The sequence below is a fragment of the Globicephala melas genome, chromosome 4 (assembly GCF_963455315.2).
Source record: "Globicephala melas chromosome 4, mGloMel1.2, whole genome shotgun sequence".
Taxonomy (NCBI): domain Eukaryota; kingdom Metazoa; phylum Chordata; class Mammalia; order Artiodactyla; family Delphinidae; genus Globicephala; species Globicephala melas.
In genome coordinates, this window is record NC_083317.1 from 13,093,287 (window position 1) to 13,121,262 (window position 27,976).

General features: G+C 39.8%; 2 protein-coding genes across 4 annotated transcripts in view; one reads left to right on the forward strand and one right to left on the reverse strand.

The window, feature by feature from the left end:
* Positions 1 to 22,611, forward strand: part of SCAF4 (SR-related CTD associated factor 4) — a 60,779-nt gene extending 38,168 nt beyond the window's left edge. For 2 of the 3 annotated variants that reach the window (XM_030880749.3, XM_030880748.3), the window contains exons 16-20: positions 616 to 773; positions 2,402 to 2,567; positions 2,657 to 2,743; positions 2,900 to 3,091; positions 16,851 to 22,611. In XM_030880749.3, coding sequence (XP_030736609.1) covers positions 616 to 773; positions 2,402 to 2,567; positions 2,657 to 2,743; positions 2,900 to 3,091; positions 16,851 to 17,764 — 1,517 coding nt within the window. In that variant the 3' untranslated portion in view covers positions 17,765 to 22,611. The remainder of the gene's footprint in view (positions 1 to 615; positions 774 to 2,401; positions 2,568 to 2,656; positions 2,744 to 2,899; positions 3,092 to 16,850) is intronic. The other variant, XM_030880752.3, reaches the window with a different exon arrangement.
* Positions 20,349 to 27,967, reverse strand: SOD1 (superoxide dismutase 1). The gene is made up of 5 exons (XM_030880753.2): positions 27,787 to 27,967; positions 24,570 to 24,663; positions 22,814 to 22,883; positions 21,881 to 21,998; positions 20,349 to 20,768 (listed from the first exon to the last, which is right to left on the reverse strand). The coding sequence occupies exons 1-5, from the start codon at positions 27,856 to 27,858 to the stop codon at positions 20,661 to 20,663; spliced, it is 462 nt and encodes a 153-aa protein (XP_030736613.1). The 5' UTR covers positions 27,859 to 27,967; the 3' UTR covers positions 20,349 to 20,660.
* Between the last annotated feature and the right edge of the window lie 9 nt (positions 27,968 to 27,976).

Consider the following 27,976-nt stretch of genomic DNA (forward strand, 5'->3'; position numbering starts at 1 on the left):
CTTATAGATGGTACTTATAGATGGTTATGAGAATTAAATAAATATATATATAGCTTAGAACTGTGCCTGGCACGTAAGTAAGCATTCTTTTTGCATGTTTGCTATTGTTAATTTAAATAATTAATGTTTATGAGATCAGCATAGGCATTTCTTTAATAATCAGAATGCTCTCTGTTTTGGGTTTGGTTTTTTTTTTAATTTATTTTTGGCTGCCAAAAATAAATTGGGTCTTCGTTGCTGAGTGCGGGCTTTTCTCTAGTTGTGGCAAGTGGGGGCTACTCTTCGTTGTGGTGCACGGGCTTCTCATTGTGGTGGCTTCTCTTGTTGCAGAGCACGGGCTCTAGGCACTCAGGCTTCAGTAGTTGTGGCTCACAGGCTCTAGAGCACAGGCTCAGTAGTCGTGGTGCACAGGCTTAGTTGCTCCGTGGCACGTGGGATCTTCCCGGACCAGGGCTCGAACCCACGTCCCCTGCATTGGCAGGTGGATTCCTAACCACTGCGCCACCAGGGAAGTCCTGCTTTCTGATTTTAATATCAACATTTAAAAAATCATTTCTGGGTTTAAAGTTATAAGCTGAAATGTAAGCTTTTGTTAAATTTCTTTAACTCTCATAGATTGGAAGGGAATTCCCAAAAAGCATGAAAATGAAGTTGCTCAAAATGGAGGGGCAGAAACCTCACACACAGAACCAGTATCACCCATACCTAAGCCTTTACCTGTGCCTGTCCCTCCTATTCCTGTTCCTGCACCTATAACAGTACCACCTCCACAGGTAAGACTATTTGGGGCATTGTTTAAACTTTTAGAAAGATACCTTTCTAAGTCTTACTATAGATGTATGTCTAGATTCATAGTCAAAGATATGAGTGCATATTAATTTTTTGTGTGTTGGTATGTCAGACCTATTATTTATAAATGCTTTTAAAAACCAGAATAAATTTCATATTGCCTTACATCTGTCGAGATTATTCAGTGTCTTACCTCATAACCTTTTTGACTTGAGATGTGATTTTCCTGTTACATGTTAAGAGCTAAGTAAGTAATGTTTTGGTAAAAATTATAAATATTTGACCCATACTTTTATGTATGATCCATTAGATTTTTCTTTTCTTTCAATACCTTCTTTCCCCAATTTCTCACGTTAAAACTGAATCAGATAAATCTGAGCTATCACAAAACTGGGTTGCCTAGCTTCTTCATTTTTCCTAGTGTTAGGAGAAAATTACATGCTTTGATACATACTTAGCTGTGATATTTTATAAATGGAGTCCTCAAATTGGCACTCTTTAGCTGACCTTTTGGATATGCCTTCCAGTGCAGGTTCTAAATAAGATTCAATGAAAGTCAAAGAAACTTGACTAATCTCTTAAGATTGATTATACTTTTTTGTAACAATAGCTAACATATGTTGGGTATTTATTAAGTGCCAGGCACTAGCACTTAATATTTATTCACTCTTTAATCCCCATAATTATGTGAGGTTGGCACTTTTCCATTTTACAGATGAGTGAGGTAGGTCTAGGGAGTGTAATGTAAGTAGCTTGCTCAAGGTCACAAAATGACCTGAAAGGGGGACCAGGCACTTTGACCCTAAGGACCTGTGATCTTAGTCACTGTGCAGATTACCAGGTACCTTTTTTTTTTTTTTTTTTTTTGCGGTACGCGGGCCTCACTGTTGTGGCCTCTCCCGTTGCGGAGCACAGGCTCCGGACGCGCAGGCTCAGCGGCCATGGCTCACGGGCTCAGCCGCTCCGCAGCATGTGGGATCTTCCCGGACCGGGGCACGAGCCCGTGTCCCCTGCATCGGCAGGCGGACTCTCAACCACTGCGCCACCAGGGAGCTTTTTTAAAAGTTGTATTTCTCGGGACTTCCCTGGTGGCGCAGTGGCTCCGCAACGGGAGAGGCCACAACAGTGAGGCCCGCGTACCGCAAAAAAAAAAAAGTTGTATTTCTCAAACTTATTGACCTAACCATGAGACATTTTTTAACATATTAATATTCTAGCAGAACACCAATACAGGTGCTGGTGAATTACAGTGTGAGTTTGCTGTCATAAAGTAGAGAGTAAATATGTGATTTCTCGGAATTCCCTGGCGGTCCAGTGGTTACGACTCCACGCTTCCACTGCAGGGGGCACAGGTTTGACCCCTGGTTGTGGAACTAAGATCCCGCATGCCGCGCGGTGCGGCCAAATAGAAAAAGGGAAAAAATATGTGGTTTCTATTGTTTAGGGGTAGGTGCAGATTACCACCTGTTATCTAATAAGTGTACTCACATAATAAGCACAATTTAGAGATTCCTTTTTTCAGATTTTCTCAACAAAGTATTTTCTTTGTCTCTACACACTGTGGGTGGGAGGGTGGCTAGATTTGTGCCTTCATTTTCCATTTTCTTTCTAGGTCCCACCACATCAGCCGGGACCTCCTGTAGTTGGTGCTCTCCAGCCACCCACTTTCACGCCTCCTTTGGGAATTCCCCCTCCAGGCTTTGGTCCTGGTGTTCCTCCTCCTCCACCTCCTCCACCATTTCTGCGCCCAGGATTCAACCCAATGCATTTACCACCAGGTACACTAAGTTATTTGAGAAGACATTCTTTTTTTAGAGCCTGAAATAAAGTGACACAACTTCAGTTGACATTATTTTTCTTATTCTAGGTTTTCTTCCTCCTGGACCCCCACCTCCTATAACTCCACCAGTATCCATTCCTCCTCCTCACACTCCACCAATAAACATCCCAAACTGTAAGCATGTTTTTCCTTTGTGTTCACTTGTCCTCTTGGAATTGAGAGTAGGAGGGAGAATGGACCAGTAATAGGACCTATAGTATGGCAAAAGAATGTTGACCGGGAGATAATTATTTATTCAGCTTCACATGTTGATGTAATTATATTCCTTAGCTACTATCGCTGGTATAAATGAAGACACTACAAAAGACTTATCTATTGGAAATCCCATTCCAACAGTGGTGTCTGGGGCTAGAGGAAACGCCGAGTCTGGTGACAGTGTGAAAATGTATGGTTCTGCTGTGCCACCTGCTGCACCCACGAATCTGCCCACCCCTCCTGTAACCCAGCCTGTTTCACTTCTTGGTAAGTTAAGTTTTTTATCATTAGTTTTCTTTCCCCTGCCCAAGTTAGGCTTTTTATATAAACAATGCTACTTTTGGTAAAACGTTCTCTGAGGCTATTTTTCTTTGAGGAAGATCTTTCTCTTAAATATGTGTACTTTAGTCTTTACCAAGAATATGCTCAAGAGACAGCCTCAAAAATGAAATCATGTTTGTTTGTCTGTCTTGAATAAAAGTTTGGATTTGCACATCTTAATTTGGTATAGCAAAGTGATTAAACTAATCTCTATAAAAAGGAGTTGGTACATAGTCCATTGATGAACAAAACCCCAGACATCGCAGCTTTATAAGAGAGAGCATTTCTTTAACAATGTGGGTTTTTTCCCTGTCTGGATTAATTTTTATACATTTAAAATCCCTGGACTTTGGTAGCATTCTCTGTGGGCTAGCAAAGAAATTATCTTTGATACATTGCCAAAAAATGGCTTTGTTACCTGAGTGACAGTTACACAGCCTGAGGCAATGCTTTTTCCACTGACCCCTCAGTTTTCTCCTGCAAGAGTTCATCTGTTGTATTCTTTACCCACAACTCTACTTCTGTGATCCATGGAAGTGTGGTTTAGATTGTTTACATCTTTAGGAGGCCTTACCCTTGCTTGCTTGAATTATAAGTGAATATGTCATATACTTGTTATAGTGACCATCCTATAACAATTAATAAATTGTTGTATTTGAAGTGGTATTGCCACTTATAATTAACACTTGATTCTCCTAATGGGTAGTTAATTCATCCTTAGTGTTAGAATATTCTAGTCCTATGAGCCCATTGTATTTTTCAGAGGTATGTGTGTGCAAATGTTCGCTTTCATAATCTTAGGTTTTTTAAGGAAAGAGCATATTGGTTACTTGTGGGATGTAGGACTGTGGGACATTGGTTTGTGATGTAGGACTTTTACTTTTCACCTACAGCTTTCAGTACTGTTGGAAATTTTCACTTCGTTGCATGTACTACATTTATAATAAAACTCAATTTGTTTTTAAATGGCATGCTGTTTTCTGCCCTCTCCAAGACTGAGTTTAGGCTGATAATAAACTTGATTTTTATTTCTTTTAGTACACAGACTGGGTAATGGTAAAAGAGGATTTAGGGTTAAAATTTGTCACAAGTAATGTAGTGTAGTCATCATAATGATGGAAAATGATTTGTTTAATGGAGAAGTTGCTTAAGAGGTCTGTGCCCTAATGGAAGTCATAGTAGAAGGAACAGTGAACTAGGAGCCAGGAAACCTTAATATCTTTGGATCTCAGTTTTGTTATGATTCTCCACCCCCCCATATTTGTAATAAGATGGTTACACAAGAATCAAAGAATCTAAGTTGGGTAGAATTTTCTGATCAGCTTCTTTCCTCCACCCCACACGCATGCTCCTGATTGTGAATTCTCTTTGAAATGAAGTTTCCTACTCTGGTGTCCATGGGTATTAGGCCACCTGAGACTGTTTACAGAATTTCATGCATTTGTGGTTTTTTTCTGGTCTTAGTAAATTCACTGAATGAATGAAAAGATTTCCTCATCTCCAAGACTTTAATAACTGCTACTTTCGAACAACCTTTAAGAACAAATAACCCAGGGAGTTCCCTGGTGGCTTAGTGGTTAGGATTCTGGGCTTTCACTGCTGTGGCCCGGGTTCATTCCCTGGTCGGGAAACTGAGATCCCACAAGCCACACGGTGCAGCCCCCCCCCCGCCCAAAAAAAGAATAAATTACCTGCCTTTTATTTAACATTTAGGTCTTGGAGACTCTGCCCTTTTATTTCTTATCACTACTGAAATGTATAATTTAAACTCTCAGCCAACATGTGAAACAAATCAAAAGTTGGTGAGCATGAAAAATAAACTTAGTAAGCTAGTCACTGCTAGAAAAATAATTAAATTTCTTAGGATTTATCATTATCTAACATACCTATTTGGATGTCCATCTCCTCCCACCCCCAAGAATGGAAGCTCCATGAGAGAGGAACATTATTATGTAAGTGAGTGGATGGATGGTTTTCAGTGTAGGACTGTTTATACTTCACCTCTGATGATGATCTTTGTCTGTAACTTACAAAACAAAATTTAGAAATTGAAGGCTGTTCCAGATCTGGAAAGGTTAAAATATGACATAACATAAAAATGAAAACTTTTGTTAAAATAGGCACTTTTAACTAAACTGCAGTAGTTTAGTTGAATCATGAGAAAGAGAGCCTTCCATTTTCCTTCAATTAGAAATCTTGAAAAGAATATCCCATGAATTTGACCTTTTATAGAAATGAGACTTTTTAATGCATATGCAAATAAAGGATTTAACCAAAAGACTAGTCACAATTCCATCATTTTGATAAAGGAATATTGTAATCACATGCAATATTGTAGCACTAAGGGATCAGTAAATAGGTTGAATATTGTTGATGTTAACCAAGTAACAGAATACTAGAACTAAGATGCTTTCAAGTTTTCTCTTGGTGCTCTAATGTTTTCTCTTACGATAATAAAAAGCAGTGTTATACTACACAGAAAACTTTAAGCCTAGAAGGTGATACTAAACTTGCTTCTTCAACTGTGAGAAAAGGAATGAAATGTCACACCGGGGTGTTGTGATCATTCAGTTGGGCTAACATATATAAACAACTGACATGGGGCCTGCCACAGAGTAGGCACTCAGTGAATGGTGGGTGCTTATTACAGGTAAGGAATGTCATAGACGATATTTAGCATACCTAGAGAAGAGTACTGGAAATTCTAAAATTATATTACTTACTTGTGATTTATTTAAAACTGTTATAATTGTCAGCAGAGGAAGCAGCCTTTTTAGGAAAGTATGTATCTTGGCATGGTTGCCTCAGATATTTCATGGTATATTAGACCAGGAGATAAGTTCACATGTATTAAAGTTCCATCAGTTGGCTTACTGAGAAAATGTGTGTTAGTCATAGTGGCATTTCATTTAAATAGCACAATATGGTATCTGTATTCTTCCTATTAATGATACTCAAATTGTTTTCTTACAATGGAAGCTAAATGTATCCTTGAGACTTAACTGAGTTCTTGGATCCTAATTTCTGAAATGTGGCAATTATATTTTTAAAGTAGAGGGGCCAAAAAAAAGATTTCAACAAACATCTTCCGAAATTCTGTTGTAGGCCCTGGTTATGAAGGAGGTGGTGGGGTGCTTTAAGGATGGTTTGGTGTAAAGAATTTTCTGAATGATCAGACTTAAGTGTGGATGTTAGTTTGGGAGTGATGACTACCTGTTTCTTGAATTGGGCTGAAGTAGCCCTCGCAGCCAGATTTGTAGGGAACCACCTCCATCTTTTAGAGATTTTGATTATTTTAGTAACTGATAATCTGAAAACATAAAACTATTCGATGCACAATAATCACTCATTATCACTTGATTTTAAAGGAATCTGTTCTTAGTACCTCACACTTCAAAATAGCTAGAGCAGTGGTCATTTCATAAAAGCTAAAGGAAACAGTTTACAGTTGTTGACCATTTAGGAGAGAAGGCATATTAAAGGTGATAGCAATTCATCAGTACATTCTCTTTACTGTATAAGTGTATGTGTTTACTTTTCCAAACTTTTGTATATGTATCTCTAATACAATGTACAGCATATTTTTATTTAAAATTTCATTGTAAATGTGAAATTTGGGTTACTTTGGTGTTCCAAACAATAAAAAAATACACAAAAAAATGTTTGTTTGTGTTACATATCTCTATTGTGTTACCAGCATATCCATAATATCTTTTCAAGGAAAAATTAAGCTAAATCGGATTCATTCCTATTGTGGAAAATTAAAGTCTCTTCTCTTGCCAGATACATTTACTCATTGATTATTATTATACAGAGATTCTAATACAGTTTTGTCACACTGCTATAGATGATGGTAAAATTTATAAATAAGAATTGGGTATGTGTAAGATTGCTTCTTATTGATAATATTTGTTACCAGATATTTAAAGCAAAAGTCACAGATTGGTAGCCTACAGGCTGACTTGCTAGGCAGTAGTATGATGTATACTTCATGCTTGATTTTCACACATCCTTGCCTGGCCTCGATAGGCATTTGATGTTCCAAACTTTGGACACTTCAAGAATTATGTAGACAGAATTGGTTTGTGAATTCAACAGGCGTGTTTGCTTTTATGCAATAACTATCTATGATCCTTAAGACTGCCTTGAAGATGAATAATTTTACTATCAAGTTCTGTAATTCCATTTGACTCTTGAACAACGCAGTGATTAGGGGCGCCAACTCCCATGCAGTAAAAACTCCACACATAACTTTATAGTTGGCCCTCCATATCCGAGGTCCCACATCTGCAGATTCAACCAACTACGGATCATGTAGTACGTATTTACTGGGGAAAAAAAAATCTGTGTATAAGTGGGTCCGTACAGTTCAAACCTGTGTTATTCAAGGGTCAACTGTACTTTAAAATTGATATTTGACTTGTGATTTCACTTAGCTTTAGATTTTTCTGCCTAGAATTTTGATACTTTTATAATTAGTAATTTTTAACACTATAAATTAGAACATTAGAGCACCAATCTACTAGTGTGAATAACATTCAAAGGAAACCTGAAGAAAATTCTCAAAAGTTTTTTTTAATGGTAACACCTAATTTTTTAAACACTTTTTGCATTTTAATATTCTTCCTTATTGTAGACTTTGTTATAATATTGGTTATGTTAAATTATAACCCAGAGGGGTCTACCAGATGTTTGTTTATCCTTTTAAAAGTGTTCTTTGAAAGCTTTAAAATATTTGAATTGGTACTCTAAATATTGCATTATATTATTCCACTATGTTTCTTTTCCCAAATACTCATCACAGTGCCATCAACTTTGTATATAACATTGTTCAATGAATGTTTTTATAGTGATCGATCCACAGCAGATATTTACCTTGGATATGAATTTATGCATGAATACACACTATATTTTCTCAGAAGGCGAAGCAGTTCAAACAAAACATGGAGAAGGTCTTGCACGAAAACTTGAAAGCTGCTTATCATATTGTCTCCATCTCTCTCTGCACTTCCTAGGCTGCAGAACTCCAGCCTAAAGAGTCTGTTTTAAGTTTAAATCTCTCTGACGTCTCTTTGGGCCTGAGGAAGGTGGGAGGGGGCAGAAACTCTGGGCTCTAGATTGATTTTGGTAGACAAAGATAATGCTGTGAAGAATTTCAGGTAAGATTTTTTCCAGCTAACATTGAAAATAAAATTTCCTATGGATGATCTCATTCAGTGATGGATTACCAGTATATCCCAAGCTTCTTGACTCTAATAGTACAACTCTTTAACTCTTAAGTCACAGCTGTTATACTTTGCCAGTTACAATAAAATAGCAATTCATATACAAATTCTTAAAAAACGACTATAAATGAGCCATAGGGAAATTGACCAAACCTTATTGTACGTTATTTTGCAAAAAATCCAAGGAGACATTTTAAAGAGATAGTAGTCTCTGATTCTTCATTTGAAATTATGGTTTTCATGTATTAGATTTTATCAAAACATAATGTGCCCCATGCTAAAAATAGATACACGTGTTAGTCTGCCTGCACTATATGTTATTGAAAACTCAAAATTCTTTTAGCAATCTTTTGCTACCATTCTAAGAACGATTTTTTTTTGGTATAGTAATGTATAATGCAATCTAAAATGTGCTCTCTCTCATTCTTTTGAAAACTAGCTCCTCATTTTTCCATTCTCCCCTTCTCCCATCACAGTGCCTCCTGTAAGAATCACCTGGGAGTCTTTTCAAAATAATTACGGCCTAAATGTAGTTAACTGGTGAATCTAGGCGAAGGAAATACATGTATGGGTTGTACTGTTATTTCAATTTTCTAAAGGTTTGTAGTTAAAAAAAAAAAACAAACACTTTTAATGATTAAACAAATACATATATGTATATGCCTTGGGGCTCTCAGGGCATTGGTGGGAGAGATAAGAGTGGCTGGTATATCTTTTTCCTTGTATGAACAAATTTTGAGTTAGGTCCATGCACAATGCCACAGTGACATTCATTCGTTTGGAATCAAGAAAAGGTGGAACTGCGACTAGGAGCGGAAAAGGCGGTTGTGAAAGAACATTGCAGCTTTTCTCAAAATTTCAGATATTCATAGGTTTACAATGGAAAGAGACTCACCGCCCTGGGGGAGAGACCTGGACCTTGTAGCCACTGCTTTTGCCCCCCGAGAGGTATCTTGTTGATGAGTTTAGTCATCCCTTATGCCACCACCATTCATTCATTCATACATTCAACATGTATTTACTCGAGTACCTACTGTGTGCCAGGCACCCTTCTGGGTACTAGAGATCCCTGAATGACAAGACAGGGCCTTTCTTCCTGGAGCTTACGTTCTAGTGGGGACTTAGATAGTAAGTAAACTAATAATTTCCCATGAAGCTATTCCTATGAAGAGAGTAAAGCAGAGAATGGGATTGGAGGAATGGCGTTTGAGATGTACTCTTTTATATAGGATGGCCAAGGAAGGCTTCTAAGGAGGTAATACAGAGAAATAATAGAGGAAAGAGCCATAGAGACACAGGGAAAACATCTCATTTAGAGGAGAACAGAAGGGGAGCTTGGACTGAGAACAGACTTGGCTTGTTGGAGGGACTACAGTGGGCTGATAGGGTTGAGCAGTGCAATCATACGGAAGAGCGGCAGGTGATGAGTTCAGAACTGGTTGTCAGGGGCCAGTCAGAGTACAACAAGAAGTATAGGTCTTAAACACTTTAAATCTGGTTTCCATTTTTCAAAGGATTATGGATGGCTGTTCTATAGAAAGCAAACTACAGGCGTTGGTAAGAGTGGAAAGAGGAGACTGGTTTGGATGCCACTGGAGTAGATGAGATTAGAGTGCTAACAGCTTGCACTAGGATGGCACAGCAGAGGTAACAAGCATTTGGATTCTGAACTTATTTTGAAGATACAGCCTTCAGAATGGCCTTATTATATATGTGAGAGAAAGGAGTCAAGGACGACTATGTTTTTGACCTGAGCAATTTAGTTGAGTGTAATTGCCATTCCTCAGATGGGCAAATCTCAAAGAGGAGTGGGTTTAGGATGAGGATGTCAAGTTAAATGTTGGATGTTTTAACTTCGACATTCAGGTGCAGATGACAACTAAACAACTCGTAAAGTCTAAAGATGTAAATTCTGGTGTAGTCAGCAAATAAAAATAATATTTACAGCCACCAGAGTATGTGAGATTACCTAGGGAGGGAATGTAGTGAGAGGGATGAGCCCAGGAAAACGTCAGCATTTAGCAGTTGAAGATATGATACGGAGAGCTAAGACATGATGGGAACTCTTCTAAGGAGTTTGTATATATATCAGTCATTTAAGCCTTACAGTTCTTTGAAGTCAACACAGTTATCCCCAGTTTGTAGATGGGGAATCAGAGGCGTAAAGAGATGAAGTGACCTGCCCAAGGTCACAGCTCCAGTGGCAGCACCTAGAATTCAAGGTACACTTATTCCAGCACCTGTGCTTTTTAACCACTGTCCTCTACTGTTCCATCCAGCAAAGGATACTGAGAAGGTGCAGCTAGAGGGCTAGGAAGCAAAAGTAGAGGAAGGTATTCCGGAAGCCCAGTAAAGAAAGTTCCTAGGAAGGAGGGAGAGATCAACTATCAGATGCCATTTTTGGGTCAAAGAAGAGTGCTGAGACTTGCTAACGGGATTTATCAAAATGAAGGCTTCTGGATGACCTTGAGAAATGTGGTTTTATTGGAGTGATGGGTTCACAAGTATATATAGATAGGGTCAGGAGAGAATGAGAGATACAAGAAATGGATACAATGATTTTGGACATCTCTCTGAGGAGATGTGCTATATAGGGGAACAGTGAAACGGCGGTGAGCTGAAGGGAGATAGAAGGTGAGGGCAGTTCTTTCGTGTTTATTTCTAAAAGACAACTCTAGCATGTTCATTATTGGAAAACCCAGTAGAGGGGAAATTTTTGTTGCAAGAAAGAAGAGATATTCTCTAGGTTGATATTATGTAGGTGAGGGTATGGATTCTTAGTTTGAACGTGGGGCACAGATGTTGACAGATGGAAGGAGTAATACAGATACAGGTGCAGGTAAATCGGTAGATTTGGTGGTAGGTAGGTGGATTAAAAAAGCCTTTCTAAAAGTCCTTTTTTTAAAAAATATATACCAACTAGGATAAATAAAATGTATTTCCATTTAACAATACTTGATAATGAAAAGAAATGAAGTACTTATACATGCTACAACGTGGATGGGCCTTGAAAAGATATGCTAAGTGAAAGAAGCCAGTCACAAAGGGTCACGTATTGTATGATTCCACATTTATGAAATGTCCAGAATAGGCAAGTCCATAGAGACAGAAAATAAAATGTATGGTTGCCTGGGGGTTGGGATGGAGTTGGGGGGAAACAGGAAATGATGGTTAATGGATACAGGGTTTCTTTTGAGATGATGAAAATGTCCTAAAATTTATTTCGATGGTTGCCCAACTCTGAATATATTAAAAAAAACATTGAATTACACCCTTTATGTGGGTGAATTGTAGGCTATGTGAATTTTACCTCCCAGAAGCTATATAAAACCAGCTAAGAATAGACAGGATTAAGGAGAAACAGGAACATGTGAAATAGATATCCAGAAACATAAGAATGTGAATTGACTAGGGAAATTAGAATTGCTGGCCAGGATTAAGGGAGCATTTGTGGTTGTAGTTATAAATAAAATGAGACCAGTCAGCATGTCGGAGGTGGTGCCCAGCCATATTCAGGTGCAGGTTAGGTAGAAGAGTTGCATTTAAAGCCAGTGTTGAGGTTTTTCCAGGCAACATGGTAAGGGAGAACCGTGGACTCCAAGACAGGTAAGGAGGAAAGTAAAGACGTGAAGGGCATTGGGGACTTGATCCTAGTGGGATTGAAGGTTGTTTTGGGAAAGAGGGTCAGAGAGTGGGGTACTTGAAAATGAGAATTCAGAAGTGATAAAGTTACTTGTAATGAAAGGTCCAGGACTTCCTAGAGGCGTTGGCTGTGGTAGAATGCAAGACAAGATGATGGGCGGAGAAGAGGTAGAAGAACCGCCCTTTCTACTGATTTCCCTTTTCAGATGTTCTCTCTGCCCTTCCTTTTTGTGTGTGTGAAAGATCCAACTTAAATTTACATCCTCCATGAAAGGGTTCAACTAAAGATTCTCCTGACATTTCAAGGTCCACACTGGTCTCCAGTCATGATATCAGCCTTCCCCTCCTTCACCACCCCTTTAATCTTTTAACATACCTGTTCTTTATTTCCCATAATTACCAACGTCTTCGCTATAGAAAGCACTGGTACCTCCCCTTTAATCTTGATTTTTACTTTTTGTGAAAGTGGTTTTTTTTTGATTCATCATAGGAAATAGCCTTGGTTATTTAAACTTCAGTGTATTTCTTATACTTCTTGAATTGAAGTAGAGACATTTGGGGCTGTCACTTTTTTGGTCTGCCTTAAAATCTTGCTGTATTAGGAAATTTGGAGTCTTCTGTCTATAGTGTGAGTTTCCCCAGGTCTGAACTCTTCCCTTTTTTGTTTCATCCATGTTCTGGATAAGTTAACACCATGGGTCTTCTGAGCTCTGTACATTTAATCAGTGACTTCAGCACATTTCCACCAGGTGTAGCCTAGGCCCCTCCAACTCTCAGTATTAACATGTGAAATTTGTTGTCTGTCTCCGAAAATTGTTCCTCTTTCTAAATTCCTGCATTGAGTTGATGCCTTCATCCACCCACTCATTCGAAGCAGCTATGTTCCTCCATCTCATATTCTGCCAGTCCTGCCTACTAAAGGGCTTAAGTCTGTTCTTCATCTCTCGCACGTCATTCAGTTGTCTCTCACCTCTTTTCCCTAGATTCTTGGAATAAGAGCCTAACTACTATTCAGTGTCCTCTGCCTCCTTGCTTTCCTGTATGCTATTTGCTGGAGAGGTCTTTCAGAAATGAACATGAGGATCATCCCTGCTAAAAATTTCTCCGCGGTTTTCCCACCACTCTAGATCAGAGTCCAGGTTCCTTTCCATGGCATATAAGACCTGGATTGCCCCGGCCTAACTGTTCAGCCTCACAAACCTCATTTGTTTCTTTTTTAATTGATAGCAATCTGTATTCATACAGATTCTTTCTTGCTGCTTCAATAATAAACCTCATCTTTTCTCTCCTTGATTCTCATCAAAAGACATTCTGTTGCAATTCTCAGAACAACACACTTTACTGCTTCACTTTGCTAATAATATAATAGGCCTTTCCAGAAGCCGCTGTTCTCTTTAACCAGTAATGTCCTTCCTTAAATTGGCCTTGAATGTTCTTCCTTTCCTTTGGGACCCAATTCAGACATTCCCCTGGGACTCCCGCTCAGATTCACACACACTGACTTTGTCAGTTCCACCTTTGTCACCATAATAGTGTGTGCCGTCTCCTATTGACAGCAATTGACATTTGTCTGTTTCTACTAGGTTATGTGCTGTTTGAAGGAAAAGATTATTACTTTTTTTAATCTTTATATCCCCAGCACATTAAATATGTTAATAATGTAAAGCTTAGATGTTCAACATATGTATGAATAAATAAAGTTTTTAACTCTAGAAAACTTGTCAGGTATTTCACGTCATACTTCCAAACAAAATGAATAATTGCTTTGAATGTCCTTTAGACTTGGGTAACTCACTGTGTATTCCATTGGTATATGCATCATGACAGCTTTCCTAATAAAAATAAAAATGAAATTCAGCTCTTATGCCTACCAAGGGCTTATGCCACCTGATATATTTTTTAATTAAATATAACTGTTATTATAAAAGCAGTACTTTTTTGTTCACTGCAGAACAACAGAAGAGAAAAAAATATCTAATTCCACCACTTCTGTGCCCTGAAGGCCAACATTTGGAGCTGTGGGAATTCTATTGGGGGAATCTGTAAACTTTGTTGGTCTGTAAAGGGTTAAAAGGAAATCAGCTTATTTACAAAAGAGGGAAAGAATTTGAATAATATTTTAAGTAAATCCCAAATACAAATATCCACATATATGGAATAGATGAATTAGGCTATGTTTTTCTCTTTATAAAAAATGTGCTTTGTAGGAGTTTTAAATATATGGGTACTGTAAAAGTTAACCCTGTTAAATGAACCTGTATGTACCCTCAAATGCATGTTATAAAAAACTTAGAGATGTGTTGCTAGAGATCGGTTTATATTTTACAAAGAATCATTGCCCATTTGCTCTCTTCTGTACAAGATTGAGGTTGGCCTTGCTTCCTTTGGCAAGCTGTCAGATTGGTAGCTGAGGAAGCCATCATTATGGGGAAATCAGGAATAGGACCTTCCCATTGTCCTGCAAAGGTCTGTTTCCTCTTAAAGGTTCATCTGAACTTAATTCTTCTGTTACAATAAGATGCTTTGAACCCCTTCCTCATTTTTCTAGTGTTATTTAAAACTTGCTATTGGCCCCTTGAGCATATCGTTAGGTACTGGAATGTGCCACAACAAGTCTTTAACAGAGTAAACATTTACCGGTTTCATCCTTGAGTAAAGCTGGTGGGAAAGTAAAGTTCAATTTGTTGAAGTGTGCTTCTCTATATGATGACTATTGAAGGAGGCTGTACATGGGTGCACATTTTATGTTGCTTGTTTTAAGTTAAAGTCCACAAATGTTGCGGCTCTACGATTTCTTTAAAAGGTGGGAGCAAGGACATATCTTAGGTGTCTTGTTGTCCCTTGTATGGTATGTACTCAATATATGTTCACTAAATGATATGAAGAATGTTAGTTTGCCATGAATTTTATATCAGTCTGAGATAATAGTATAAGCTCTGTAATATATTCATTGTCTGGGATTTCCTGAGGAGAGTGTAAAGAGTCTATGGGGTCTTGGCCTTGTTCATCCAATTCATCATTTCTGGCTTTTCACTATGGTAATTAGCATTTCTCAACTTTAGGCCTGACATATGGAAGCATAATTTTTTCCCAGTTACCAAAGTGCTTGGTGGATATTGGGGGACCAGGAGAGGCCAGTAAGATCTCAATGATCAGAAAAGAAAAATGTGTTTTTGCAAAGTGAAATATTTAGTGTTAGGATACTTATCGTCTGTCAAAATAGATGTGTAGAATAATAATTTCAGCACTTAACTGTGTGCCAAGCTCTGAGCTCATGCTTATGTACTTTATCCCATTTAATCTCAACAACAGGCAGGTATTATTATCCCCATTTCTGAGGCATGTGTCCAAGGTTGCTCCTATGTGAGATCCTTTTCACTGAATGTATTTCTCTTTAAGCATTTAAAAGAAGGTACTCTGTTTAAGTAAATACCAAGGCGGTGAGTCTTCATGTTAAGAGTTATAAACTGATGCACATAACATTTTCCAGTCTACTCTGTTTGGTGCCTAAGTCTGACAGAATAGTATTGGACCATATGTCCTGAGGAACAAAAACTGAAGTAGAAATTCTTGTCTATCATATTAGTATTAATTGTTTATACAGAAAATCTAGGAGCAAATAGGACTTGTTAAATGTTTGCTAAAGTGAGTGGAAGTGATTGAAACCGTAAACATAAAATAATATGATGCTGGGGACAAAAAGGTGAAGTATTGGGTTTGCTCTCTGGTGGTTTTTCTGTCAGTGTCACGCAAGCATTTTTCTCACCATTGCCAGTTGATGGTCATAACGCACAACTTGCTCAAAGGCATTTCTGCAGTACATGGGTAAATGGCACATTCTGACAATATCTGGAACATTTTCCTTTATTAGAATAACTCTTGTTGGTCATAGTATTTGCCTTGTGATGTTTATATTTGCAGAGAAATAAATTGAGAGAGACCACGATACCTGTTACTTAAGTTGTGAACCACAACAGATCGTCCTTTTCCATGGTATTATAAATGATGGGTTGAATTTGATTCTTAAAGCATAAGCACACTCCTGTAAATGGGAAATAAAGGCATTGTCACTTTCAGCAGCAGCACTAACTTTATCAGTTTTGCCACCTTTGGGAAAGTGAATAGAAGGTGACTGGCTGGGCACGCAGCATTGTTCAGCAGTCATTTCGGCATAGCAGTTTACACGTTATGCTGTGGTTTGAAGAGGGACTTGTAAAAATAAACTATGTTTGTGCATGGATCTTTATTTTATAAACATTAAAGTAATGCTTACTGCATAATAACTGCACAAAGCATTTTAATGACAGAATCAAAGAAACCTCCCTCTTCACTGGATTTTCTGGGTCATTGATCCCATTTTTTCCTAGTAAAAAGTCAAATTAAGACTTAGAGTAAGAAGTTTTCTTCTAAGAGTACACCTGAAATAACCTTCAGTTGGGTCAAATAGTTCAGTTCTTTATCTCATTATTTCTTTTATCTCAGCGCACATGTGTTTCTCAAGTATTTTGAGTGGTAAACAGCTACTAGTCAAGGCTATAGAAGGAGATTCTGACGTACTCTTTCCAAAATTTGGTATATTACGATTTCTTTTTGCAGCTTATTTTGACCTGTATCTATATTAGGTAGACGTGTATACATAGTATGTGTCTCCAGGACTGCTTGCCCTGCCTTGTTACTGGGCTGTCACATTTTTCTGCTAGGTAGACAGGCAGACAGTATGAAATTTGAATTTGGGGTTGAATTTCATTTTGCTTCAAGCCCCACAGGAAATAATTGGAAATAGAATATGCTGTCTTCTATGTTATTTTATTTACACTTTAATTTTTATTGCCTTGCAGGTACTCAAGGAGTAATTGGGCTCCAAGCCCCATCCACTGGTCTTCTTGGTGCCCGACCTGGCCTGATCCCACTCCAGCGCCCGCCAGGAATGCCTCCACCTCACCTGCCACGCTTTCCTCTGATGCCGCCTCGCCCCATGCCTCCGCATATGATGCATAGAGGTCCGCCACCAGGCCCCGGGGGCTTCGGGATGCCTCCGCCTCATGGAATGAAAGGTCCCTTTCCTCCCCACGGCCCCTTTGTCCGGCCTGGTGGAGTGCCAGGGCTCGGGGGCCCAGGGCCAGGCCCAGGGGGTCCCGAGGACAGAGATGGAAGGCAGCCGCAGCAGCAGCAGCAGCAGCCGCCGCCGGCACCGCAGGCGCAGCAACAGCCGCCGACGCAGCCACCGCAGCCGGCGCCGACGCAGCCACAGCCGTTTAGAAACGATAACAGGCAGCAGTTCACTTCAGGTAGAGACCAAGAAAGGTTTGGAAGAAGATCTTTTGGAAATAGGGTGGAAAATGACCGGGAACGGTATGGGAACCGTAATGATGATAGAGAGAATAGTAATCGTGAAAGGAGAGAGTGGGGAAGAAGGAGCCCTGACCGGGACAGGCACAGAGACTTGGAAGAGAGGAATAGACGCTCTAGTGGGCATCGAGACAGAGAGAGAGATTCTAGAGATAGAGAGTCTCGTAGAGAGAAGGAGGAAAACCGAGGCAAGGAGAAGCCTGAGGTGACAGACAGGGCAGGCGGTAACAAAACCGTTGAACCTCCCATTAGCCAAGTGGGAAATGTAGACACTGTTTCAGAACTTGATAAGGGGGAGTCTGAGTCTGCAGTTGTAAAACCTTCTGAAGAGTTACCTGCTGAGGCTACCTCATCCGTTGAACCTGAAAAGGATTCTGGCTCAGCAGCCGAGGCTCCTCGTTAGAGACTGGAATTTGTCCACATGTGACAGTGACACTTCCTGGAGTGTAGAGCTTGAAGTGTACAGATGCTGTATTATACTTGCTCCTGCTATATCACAGCCCCGCAGTAGTTGGTGGGGAATTGTAAGCAATTTGATTGCTTCCCTTCTATTTAAAAATAGCCACAAAATAACAAAAAATACTGAAAATATGAATAAATATTACCCTTTTTGCTGTAACTTTTTAAAAGTTTTGACTTTAAAAAGTTTACAAATCGTAATTAGAAGTGCTCTCTATTTTTTTTTTTTAATTTAAGACAAGGTAACGGTGAAAGCTCCTCAAAAACAATAGGGATGTTTTTAATAAACTCTATTTTCGTAACAAACTTTAATGTGTGCTATTCTTCCTACACTGCATTAAGGTGGAAAAGGATTGTTCACCATCAAAGTTTGAGCTGTTAATACTGTGTTGGAGTCTAAATTAGACTTGTATATTTGATGGAAATAGACATCTTTATGTAGTTAGTCTCAAACACTTCATTTGTAATATTTTTTATTTTTAGCATTTCAATCATAAGGCAAAGGTTAGTGGTTTTAATGTTAACTGAAAAGCTTGTTTTGGAATTCAGTCAAGGTCTTCTTTTTTTGCCATTGACTTTGTGGTAAATGTTGCCCTAAATAATTAATTGTAAAAAAATTTTTTCGCTGGGGGAAAAACTGGACCCCAACATTACCCGTTGTACTATAAATTATCTGATTGCCTGGGTATTACTTATTTAGAAAGAAGGTTGGGTGTTTTTCTTAACCATCCCATGAAATTTTTCAAAAGGGTGAAAGAAATCAAGGTTAGTATTTGCAACCTAAGAGCTTATGGTCTTACCTGTTTAAGGACTTAAATGCAACCTATTGTTTCTACAAGCCTCGCCTGTTGCCTTTCTTTACCATTTTTTAAAGTCCCCTGCTGGGCAGAGGTAAACTGAACTTTTTGCCACTTACAAAGTACTTTCTCTCTTTTCCTTAAAATTGTTGGGTTAACTAGGAAAAATAGTCGTAGGTTATCCAAGAGCTATTACATGAACACATCCAAAGCCAAATCAAACCTATACCTGAAATAGTAAAGAAAAGCAGTTACATAAAGCTGCTTACCTAGTGCCAAGGAAAAGACCGTTAACATAATCCTAGTACTTTCGGCCTTGAAGCTTTTTTCTTCTTAAATCACATTTTTAAACTGTCATTGTTTCAGTGTGCGTAAGATAACTTTTTTCTTTACCCTCATACCCAGGCGAGAAGCTGCTTTATTACTTTGGTTTTGAGTTTTCTGCAGCAAGACCTTTGTTTGTTTTGATGGGGGGAAAATGTATTTATCTAGGGCAGTGTTCTTGAGTCCCTGCCTTTGGAAAGTAAGAGAAAATCCGGTTTCATATATGCAGATTTGAGTTATAAAATTTATCCTGTTTGTTTTATGTTGGCCCACTGAGAAGTTTAAAAGTCCCAGCTGAAACTGCTTTTGGAAATAAAAATACACCTGACTGATTAGTGTTCAGATTTCAAGGACTCGCAGCCCTGTATTTCCAATTGAAAGTATTAAGGGTCACCCTATTTGCACGTGACAAAACCCCGAAAGTACCAAGTGGTAGTAATTACACTTGAGGCTTTAAAGGACACAAGCAAGTCCTGTATTTGAGTCTTATCCCATTTATGTAACAAAACTGTACATTATGAAATCTGTTTGTTAGTGTTTGTTTTTAAATTCCCTACCTGATGGTAGTTGTAACCATTATTGTGAGCATACTGTTATCACCAATTTAAAACTTTGAAAACACACACAGACTACAAATTCTTACTCTAAATTAGCTTTTCCTCTCCTAAGTGACCTTCGCTTGATAAAGTCCATCATATAATTTACGACCAACCAAAACTGTTGCTTATCTGGCTTCCCTATCAGAAGTAATATTATAACCCACCGTCAAACCTGAGTTAGATTAACACTTAAAAGCATTCTCTTACAGGTACATATTTCCATTAAGAGAAACAGACTTGAATTCACTAACTGGGTGTGTCAGTTCTTGTATTTAAACAAACAGAACCCACAATCAAACATTTCTTTGCTTCCACCTTACAGTGGCATAATGTATTTCTTTAAGGAGCTTATCTGAAAGCAGATTGTGCCAACCTCTACTTTTATTATAAACTAAACGTTCACAGTTCTACAAAAATGCAGTATGTGCTATTTGACAGGTAGGTAAGTCTTCTCAGCTACCTGAAGCTCTAACTAACTTGCCATTCACAATTTCACTGAAAGTTATCAAAGGGCTCTCTTAAACTGTAACATCTACTTTTTAAAATAAAGGTACCACTTTAATTTCCCTAAAGCTAACAAAGGATAGCCTATTTGTCTGAGATTAAAGTTCAGCTTAGTCTTAGCTAAATGTACCAGTTGCTAACATTTTAAACATTCTGATCTCATTTAGAACAAACACTTTCAAAAAAGAGCTCTATGGAAGTTAATACCCGTCAACATATTACTAAATCTGTTCCATTCAAGCTCTGTGTATGAGTATCAGAGCTAATTTAGAATTTCAACTTAGATACTTTAATAGGCTCAAAATACAGTAGTGCCACAGAGAATGTTTATTGCAGGCTTGAGAACTGAAGAAATTCAGACAAATAATATCCATATGTGACTAAGTTTGGCAAAATACAGAGACCACTGAAACAAGACACTTTGAGTATGAGTCTTATAAAATTATACAAATCTTCAAGTGATCATGAATCAGTTCTTATTACAGGTACTTAAAGCAATTAAAAGTCACACAAAATACACTTTTAAGGTTACGGTGTTTAATGTTTCTCTAAATTTCTACAACTAGCAAGATAACATATGCGTTACTAGGACTCAAGACCACCTCCTAGGGAATGTTTATTGGGCGATCCCAATTACACCACAGGCCAAACGACTTCCAGCGTTTCCTGTCTTTGTACTTTCTTCATTTCCACCTCTGCCCAAGTCATCTGGTTTTTCATGGACCTTTAAAAAATTTTAAGAACACATTAACTTAGGGCTATCAAGCAATTACCGTATCTTCTCAACAATACCCAAAAGACTTTTAAGAACCATTTAATACTAGAAAATAACATGTTAAAATAATTTTACTAGGAGGAAAGTATACTAATATGTAATCTAATAGTAAAAAAGTAGAAACTACTCCTCAAAGCTTTTTCTTGATAAAGCAAAGAAATAGTTACCCTCAAACACTAGGTAAGCAGTGCTATCTCTAAATGAAATACAAAAAACCCACACAATTAGGTTACACGGCTGCCACATGCTGAATCCAACATGAGAAATTCTAGTAATCTCAGTTACAGTAGTCATTCTTTTATTGTATAAATTGCTTTGGGGGGAAAAAAAGTAAACAACAAAAAAGAACATCAAAATCATGCCTAATTACGGACCCATAAACAAGAGGTAATCCTAAAAATATCTTGACGTATTCGAGCAGTAGTATTTTAAATTTTGCTCATCAAACACTGATACGTGATTTTTCTGCTTCACAACTACAGGTGAAGAAAATTCTAAGAATAAAAGGGTCAACTGAAAGGAGGTGTCTCCTGAATGTTAACTGTCCTCTGGGGCAGGCAAAAGGGAGCCTATCCTAGGTGGTGTTCTGTATGAACCAGACGCAGCTCTACGTAACTTGGGGCAACTGCTTCCCACGTATTAAATAAGTGGTGATAACCTGCAGACATGAATGAGTATTAGTACTGAGGTCCATCCGATTTCAGACTTAAGACGCTCTGGTTAACTACAAGGGGAAAACCCAGTAGTGGCAAGAAAGTCTGGCCATTTAAAAACTAGATGAAGACCACTCCTGTTTCTGTAACACAGATCTAATTAATACGATCTAATGTAATCTACTTTATTACCGCATCTTAGCAAAACAGTGTTCTTAACTGACCTAGATCATTAATTATTCTTCACTGTAATCATCCAATAAAATAATTGCTTTTCCTAATCTGAACTAAAAGTACAATTTATATGGATCCTTAGAAACCAGGACTAATAATCATGAAATCATGAAAACATATGTGACCATGTGTTAGAAGTAATTTTATGCATATTCTTATTATATGAACACTTACCACCATTGTGCGGCCAATGATGGAATGGTCTCCACAGAGTGAGATTACGGAATCTTCAATACACACTTCGGCCACACCATTCTGGTCAGCCTTCACATTGCCCAGGTCTCCAACATGCCTAACGTTGAAAAAGCGTTAGAGGGATCAGGACTGGTTTCTATTTAACTTTACTTCATGAGCTAAATTAAAAATGGACTGAGTCAGATATGTAAGGGTGGGCTAAGAGGTGGATATAGTCTGTATCAAATGGAACCCACTTTTCCAGACTGACAAAACCCTGAAAAACATGTAAGTTTAAAAACAAGTAACTAGATGTTCTAGACACACAGCTCTTCAAACACAGGCTTCAAGTCTATAAAGCAATGCTCTGGGAAGAGTGGTAGGATGGGGTGCACCTCTAATTTCACAGGTAAAGGACCAAAGGGTAAACTCTTAAGTTACTGAGTTACGCCTGTTACTTCCTGGCATGGCAGAGCTATGCCCCTAGGCCTCTGATATAAAAATAAATTAATCCTTGTCCTTAAATTTAATATTTTCCTGAAAGGCTCTCAGAAAACAAACACAAATGGGAGTCTCACTGAATTTTCAATATCAAATTTTTACCTACAAACCTTCCAGTGTTTCACAATGGTTTATTTTGCTAGTGGTTGACAGTACTGTTATTCATGACATTTCCTGTATTAGATCCCTTTGACACTTGTATGAGCTCTATATTCAATAAATGCTACAAAACCAAATCGTTTTAAGTGTCCCTATTTAATTCCTTAGCCCAAGGGGTAAGCCATTCCAGCACTTGGGGGCAAGGGGTTACATGGGGGCAACAAACTCAAGAGCAGAGGTGCAATTATCTTAGCATGCAATCTGCAGGTCATATACCCATACTGCCCCCTCAAAGCTGTCGCTATTATTTCAAAAAGAGTTAAGGTCACTCACCTCTCTTCATCCTCTGGCCCACCGTGTTTTTTGGATAGAGGGTTAAAGTGAGGACCTGCACTGGTACAGCCTGTTTACGAAAAAAAAAAAGTGCTAAATTATGAATCAAAATTCCAAAGTAAGTTCTCAAAAGAAACTGGTCATTGCTAAAAACCTCAAATGGAGAAAGTACTGACCCACACTGTGACTTCTAGGCTAATAAAAACAGAAAGCAACACATTAAACAGGCAGGGAGTAAAGACATTCTAACTACTGTGTAACACTGGTGAAGTTAAATTAATACCCTTCTCTGGTCTCTGGTTTCTTCACTGCCCTGTAAAATGAGAAGGCCAAGACTCGATCTTCAATAGTTCTTCTGTTAAAATCCCATGATTATGATCCTACTTCATTAGACAACACCACACCTCAACTACAAAAAACTTATCTCCCCAGCAACATACTACCAGGCAGCTCTCCTGTTTATGGCCTTTACTTTGCGTGCAGAATATAAAACGGCACCTTAATCCAAGGGCTGCTGCCCGGCACAACTCTGGGGCATTCAGACTGTACTCTGTAAAAATGGCACTCCAGTGCACCAGGGAACAGCGTTCACATAGAACACAACCACGACAATGCAGGAGGCTCTTTCATGACATGGTTCTTCATTCAACAGCTGACAGAAAGTTTCCCCTGTTTACAGCTTTTATCCATCCTCTACCCAGGGAGAAGACATGCAGGTTACAGGAAGTAGCACAGTAAGTCAAAGCCACAGAGCAATCACCTCCCAAAGCAGAAGCAGTAAAACCAAAAAAAAAAAAAAAAAAAAAACGACGTGAGGAGGTTTTTTTTAATTAATAATTTATTTTGGCTGCACCAGGTCTTCGTTGTGGCATGCAGACTCTTAGTTGCAGCATGCATGCGGGATCTAGTTCCCCAACCAGGGATCCAACCCGGGCCCCCTGCATTGGGAGCGTGGAGTCTTACCCACTGGACCACCAGGGAAGTCCCAGGACCTTTTATAATTGTTGAAATGGATCAAATCTGATCATTAAATCACTATTTACAGAAACCAAATTATGGAACATTAAAAACAAGTTCTAAGACAGAAGGGATATGTGTATACATATACCTGATTCACTTCACTGTACAGCAGAAACCAACACAACATTGTAAAGCAATTATACTCCAATACACACACACGTTCCAGCACAATGAATTAAGTTCTCACCATAAAAAGTCTAAACACTAAGTTTACTCAAATATGGCAATTTAACCCATAAGCTTTTGTTGACTTGCTTCTAAACCCAACTTGAGAAAATGGAAGCACAATCCAAAGTGTGAAGAGTTTACACCCCCTCATCAGTTTGTACCTTGCCCCCCCCCCCCCGCCCCCGCTAAGGCCCTTAGGCTAGAAGCGCAGAGCTACCTCGCAGGGTTATGCAGATAAATGCACCCTGCTTGCCACACCCGCCCTCAAGCCTCAGCTCACCAACACCTGGGAGTAAAGGGGAAGGTCAGAAAGAAGCTGCGTTTTTACTTAAAACACACCTGAGACTCTTACATAATCAACCCATAATCACAAAACATCAACTCCTTCTCCTTCCATTCCACACGGAAGAGTCAAAAGCCATTTTTATCCCTGAGATCGACTTTAGTAGTCATATTAACTTGACTTTTAAAAAAACTGTCACAAGTTTTTAATGTTTGGGGGTAACTCTACTCGGTGTATCTTACTAGGTGAAATAACTGTCAGTCACTAAACCAGCACAGCACCCACCTTGTGTATTATCTCCAAATTGATGGACATGGAATCCATGATCGCCTTCAGTCAATCCTGTAATGGATCCCGATACCACGACCGTCCCATCTTCCTTTATTCAAAGAAAAGTGCAAGAAGTTTGAGACAGCAAATGCTTCTGAACAAAGAAAACAGTTGAATTATCTTTACCACTGACAGGAAAGTGAAAAGAACATGGACTCAGGAGTCGAAAAATCTGTGTCCAAATCCCAGGTCCGCCGGGAGCAGTGAACCTCCAGCAAGCTGCTAAGCTACTCTATTCATACGTAATATGAATAAGTTCTTGTTTATTATGTAAATATTTCGAATAGGTCGTACTTGCGCATAGTGAGTGTATGTGTACAAATCAAACTTTTGAACCCAAATGTTAGCACATCATACACTTTTTAGCACCCTACTTTCTTCATGCACTCTTCTATGTTAGCAATCATACAAATCTGCCTTAAAAAGAAAAACAATATCCAACTTGCTACCCTAGGATCCCTGTTCTCCACTCTCCACCAGAGGGGTGTTGACCCGTTTCCGGCGTGGATATCTTTGATTTACAGCCAGAAAATATCCTACCTCACTGCACCTGGGGGACTGATCCTAGTCCAAACAGAAGTACTGCTTTCTCAAGTCTTTTTAGGCATTGAAACCTACATAACCTTTCCACTACAGAGACCAAAAAGAAAGGACAATGAAACACTAAAACAGGTGAAAAAAAAACACACTGCAATTCAGGCAATGTTGATGGATAATGGTACCGCATGCTACATATAGAAATCAAAGAAGTTACTTCTACAGCTACAAAGAGATCTTAGGAAGTAAAATAAAATAGACACAGCATCCACACCATATAGTAATACACGACGGTGTCTTTGTTTTTTAAAAAGCCAGGGCCAACAGTTACAAGAGGTGTTAGCCTTGAAGATCGTACTTTCCACTGGCTAGATACCACTGCTCAACGGAAGTAGCCTGGCAACTGCTGCCTCTTGTGTTTCTTTTTGAGAATAGATACACTATGATTCTTCTACGTACAACCTTTAATTTTGGAGAACCCCAAATGTGAAAGTAATTCCCCCAAACACGCCATGTTATCAAGAGCACAGACAGACAAACATGGCAGGTTCTTCCAAGCCTCCACTTAATTGGTAATGCATAGAGCACAAGAAGTTCAACAGTAAGCTGCCTGGGTACAACCCTGCAGGGACCAGGCTATTGTCTCAAATGAGTAAAACAGGTCAGGGAAGCAGGAGGAATGTAAACTGGTCCAGCACAGCGTTGCCCTGGGCTAATGAAGGCTCAGTATGGGCAGATCTCCAGATTTTTCAAGAGAAGCTAAGAATTTGGACTTAATAGGTGAAAATTTCCGATTTTTGAAAACTGGAAACTAATCCAAACTTTTAAACACTCAATAGGCCAAGAAATACAGTTTATTGTCAATTTAATACATCTGCATATCCAAGGGTCTTTATCAGGTACAAAGAGCACCACCAAAATGATGCCGGAACTTAAAGGAGGGGCCATAGAAGCTGCTCAGGGAAGGTGGAAAAACCAGTTTAACTTCTGAATGCAACACCACGAGCCGTTTTCTCAATGGCCACAGGGCAAGAATCCCTCAGAGACTTCTTAGGTTCTCTAGTGGAGAGAGAGAGGATGGACAAAACAAAGTCTTGCAAATGAAAACAGCAAAATTCAGTCAAATATCAAAGAGCCTTTTCTAGAAAATTTGGAAACCACCTAAAGGAAAAAAATTAAGCTCAAATATAAGCTCTCTCGTTTAAATCTCACAGATGGGGGACACTTACCTAGATTACTTTGCATGTCCTCTCACATTTCCATAAACCACTTTAACGACTAAATCTCATTCATATTCCCTCATGATTAACAAGCCAACATAAACAATCTTCCACCCACTGGTAACCTCACTAAGATCTGGGGGGACAGGCTTATCACAAGCACCTTCCTCACAACACCTGTGTTTTGCAGTGTCATCAATGAGTATGTCTGTACACTTTACAAGATTTGTTCACGGGTTTATCCACCTGCATCTCAGTTAACAGGCCCACGGGTAGAGAAATTTCAAAGTCACTTTACAGGGAATTTGTTTAAACGAATGCTCCAAGAACAGAAGTGACAATTCCATGCAATGGAAATACTCTAGGTGTCCTAACATTGGACTTCCAAACCTCATCCACTACCCTCTACCAACAGGAATTCTCAATCCTCCGTGCACTGTTAAGAACCACTTTGGAAGCTTTAAAAAGAGCAACACTCAGACTGCACCCCATCAGGTTTTCATGTAATTGATCCGGAGTTGAGCCCTGCTATCTGTATTTTAAAAGCTCCCCAAATGAGTCTGCTGTGCACCCAGAGTTAAAAATCGCTCCTCTGGAAAACCCCCAACCATGGAGGCTGTTAGATCTCTGGCTTTTGGAGCTCTGACCAGGGCCGTCCTCTTTGCCCTTAGAGGATGACCCTGACCTAGAGCAGGGGTCAGCAAACTTTTCTGTAAAGGATCACTGTCACCTACTCTTGTTTTCACGACCCTTTAAACACAAACATATAAAACCATAAATATATAAAAGCCACTCGGCTCGAGAGCTGTACAAACACCGCCTCGGGACAGATTAGGCCCGCGGGCCGCAGTCTGCAGACCACCTGAACTAGAGAGTTCAAGGTGGAAAGTCCCAAACGGATACGGATGCTACGAAACCCAAACGGCCCAGCCGCATCCGCCACCCCCGGGTCTCAAGGACCGGCCAGGCCTCGGACTGCGCAACTCAGCATCCGCGGTATCTCAGGACCCAGAATCTGAGCCCGCAAGAAGGGCCACAGCGTCCTCAAGCACCTCAGGTCTCCGCCCGGGCCTACGGACGCCGAGGAGGCGCCAGGGCAACCGGCTTTCCTCTCACGCTTTCTCTCCTTCCGAAACTCGCGGTGGTCGGCACCCACCGGGCCGGCCGGGTGTTCCCTCCCTACACTCCCGCCCAGGCCTCGCCACGCACAGCCGCTGCTGGGCTCGCCCGGTGACTCAGCACTCCGCGGCCGCGCGCGGCTGTCGGCTCTGAGGGCGCCGCACGGCCGAGGACCCGGGGGGCGCCGACCCACGCGCCGGGTGCGTGGCGAGGTCGGCCCGAGGCCCCGCCGGCCGCTCCCGGGCACAGGTGTGCGGGCACGGCCTCGCCGCCGGTCTCCCCCCGCCGGTCCTTGCCTTTTGTTCGAAGTGGATAGTACCCTGCACCGGGCCGTCGCCCTTCAGCACGCATACGGCCTTCGTCACCATGACTCACGGGGACGCGCTCCGGTCCACTGCGAAGACCAGAGAAGAAGCGGGAAACACAGCCGAGGACGCCAACGCAAACCGAGGACGCAGCACCGCGCCGAGCCGCGGCACCTTTATA

Excerpts from the sequence above, each read along its gene's own strand:
- SOD1 (XM_030880753.2), bottom strand. The coding sequence starts at position 27,858 with ATGGTGACGAAGGCCGTATGCGTGCTGAAGGGCGACGGCCCGGTGCAG. Across the intron at positions 24,664-27,786 it reads CTATCCACTTCGAACAAAAG|GAAGATGGGACGGTCGTGGT; the intron begins GCAAGGACCGGC and ends CTTTGAATAAAG. Across the intron at positions 20,769-21,880 it reads TCATTGGCCGCACAATGGTG|GTCCATGAAAAACCAGATGA; the intron begins GTAAGTGTTCAT and ends AATTTTTTAAAG.